This window comes from Alexandromys fortis, unplaced genomic scaffold, assembly GCF_014885135.2.
Source record: "Alexandromys fortis isolate MF-2015 unplaced genomic scaffold, M_Fortis_MF-2015_v1.1 scaffold_6229, whole genome shotgun sequence".
Lineage (NCBI taxonomy): Eukaryota > Metazoa > Chordata > Mammalia > Rodentia > Cricetidae > Alexandromys > Alexandromys fortis.
Window position 1 is genome coordinate 1 of NW_026074087.1, and position 1,652 is coordinate 1,652.

A 1,652-nucleotide genomic window follows, 5' to 3' on the forward strand; every position below is an offset into this window, starting at 1 on the left:
TGCCGAACCATCCTGTCCACCAAGGGCGCTGCTGAGGCTGTCTGCCTGGAAGGGTCACCAATGGGCGCGGAAAGTCCTCACTCTCATGGCTCGGGCCATCGCTGCCGCGGGGAGGGATCCTGGCGGCCCGGTTTGGGGAGAGGCAAAGGGAGTTGGGTGAGGAGAGAAGAAGACAAAGAAGACACTCGATGCTACAGGGCGCCAGGAGAGCCCAAGCTGGCGCCCTTACTACCACCTGCCCATTCCCAAGCGAGTCCACAGTCACTTGGCCCAGCCCAGTGCGTGCACACACACACATGCGTGCACACACAATCACATGCGTGCATCCCAATGTCTGGCTCCACATGGTGAGGTTCGGCGTGTGTTTAAACGAGACCAACTCTCTATGTATATAATATATATTTTCTTAAAAAAAAAAAAAAAAAACAAGTCTAGTTCTGTGGTGGAGGCGGTGGGGGAGCTGGAGGCATCCCGAAGGGCGGCATGCCCGCCACCCCCATGCCCATCATGGTGACAAAGTTAGAAGGGTCCATGGGAGGCGGAGGAGGAGGGGGTGGGGCATACATCATGCCGGCGGAACCAGGTGGCGGAGGCGGCGGAGGGGGAGGGGCCCCGGGCGGCAGAGGCGGCTGGACCCCGGGGGGCAGGGGCACCATAGTGGGGTTGCCTTGCATCTGAGGGGCTCCTGGAGAAGCTGCGGCAGCCGCCTGCTGCTGTTGCCATGGCGGGATGGACCCTGTGCCAGCGCTCGTGGTGGTAGTCGTCGTATCTGGGGTAGTAAAGAAGCCCAAGGTCACACGCGCTGGGGGTACACCGCGGCTCTCTGCGGCTGCTGCCTTGGGATGGGGGTCGAGGGGCGCCTGCTCCTTTCTTGGCATGCGGTACGGTGGTGGGGGGCGGGCGGGCAGGGCTGTCCTGGTGATGGGAGTGGAGGGGTGGGCAGGACTACCCTGGGGTCAGCCTCATGGTCTCTGGGCTTCACAAAGTAAGCCCTTTGTCACCAATGCCCCTGGAGGGGCTAAGGGGAAAGTACCAGACACAAGAACCGGCTTTGACGTCCCTCCGCCCAGCCGCCGCCACCACCGAACGGCACATTCAGCCTCAAACCCACAGCTGCTCTCTCCCCACTGACCCCTTCCCTTCCTTATCTCTGCAGTCTCTCAGGCCCAATCACAAGCCCCTCCAGAACATGCATGCACCATCCCACTCTTGATTCCGTGCACAAGGCACGGCCAAACCAGCAGCTCATTCAGCAGCTTAGCCTGGACTTTTGGTGCTCTGTCTACAATGGGAGGCTCCCCTCCAGACCTCCCAAGTCTCTCCCAAACACAACCACACCAATCATCAGCTCTCCTCCCCAAGATACTCCTTTGGGCCAGACAGCCTGGCTTTCAACCCCACTGCCCTTGCTGAGACCAAAGTCTCCTCACCCAAGGTGTCTCCAGCCCATGTGAGATATGAGGTTCTCTTTCATCTCAGCCCCAGCCCACATCCCACCCACCCCCACAAGCCCAAAATATTCCACTCACTTTGCTGCCATGGCAAGGGGGTGCTGGAAGCCATACTGCTGCTGGGCGGAGGGGGTGGCGGAGGCTGCTGCTGCTGCTGCTGCCATGGAGGAAGAGGACCAGAGGGAGGAGGCGGGGGCTGCC

General features: G+C 60.9%; 1 protein-coding gene across 1 annotated transcript; it reads right to left on the minus strand.

Moving 5' to 3' along the window:
* Positions 1-3: 3 nt before the first annotated feature.
* Positions 4-1,646, minus strand: LOC126496510 (splicing factor 1-like). Its single transcript, XM_050133999.1, has 2 exons — positions 1,530-1,646; positions 4-769 (listed from the first exon to the last, which is right to left on the minus strand). Exons 1-2 carry the CDS (start codon positions 1,561-1,563, stop codon positions 432-434), a joined length of 372 nt encoding a protein of 123 aa, XP_049989956.1. The 5' UTR covers positions 1,564-1,646; the 3' UTR covers positions 4-431.
* Between the last annotated feature and the right edge of the window lie 6 nt (positions 1,647-1,652).

What these genes read in the sequence shown, in the direction of transcription:
- LOC126496510 (XM_050133999.1), bottom strand. Translation starts at nt 1,563, where the DNA reads ATGGCTTCCAGCACCCCCTTGCCATGGCAGCAAA. An exon ending in CCCCTTGCCATGGCAGCAAA is followed by an intron (nt 770 to 1,529) that starts GTGAGTGGAATA and finishes TTACTACCCCAG; the next exon opens with ATACGACGACTACCACCACG.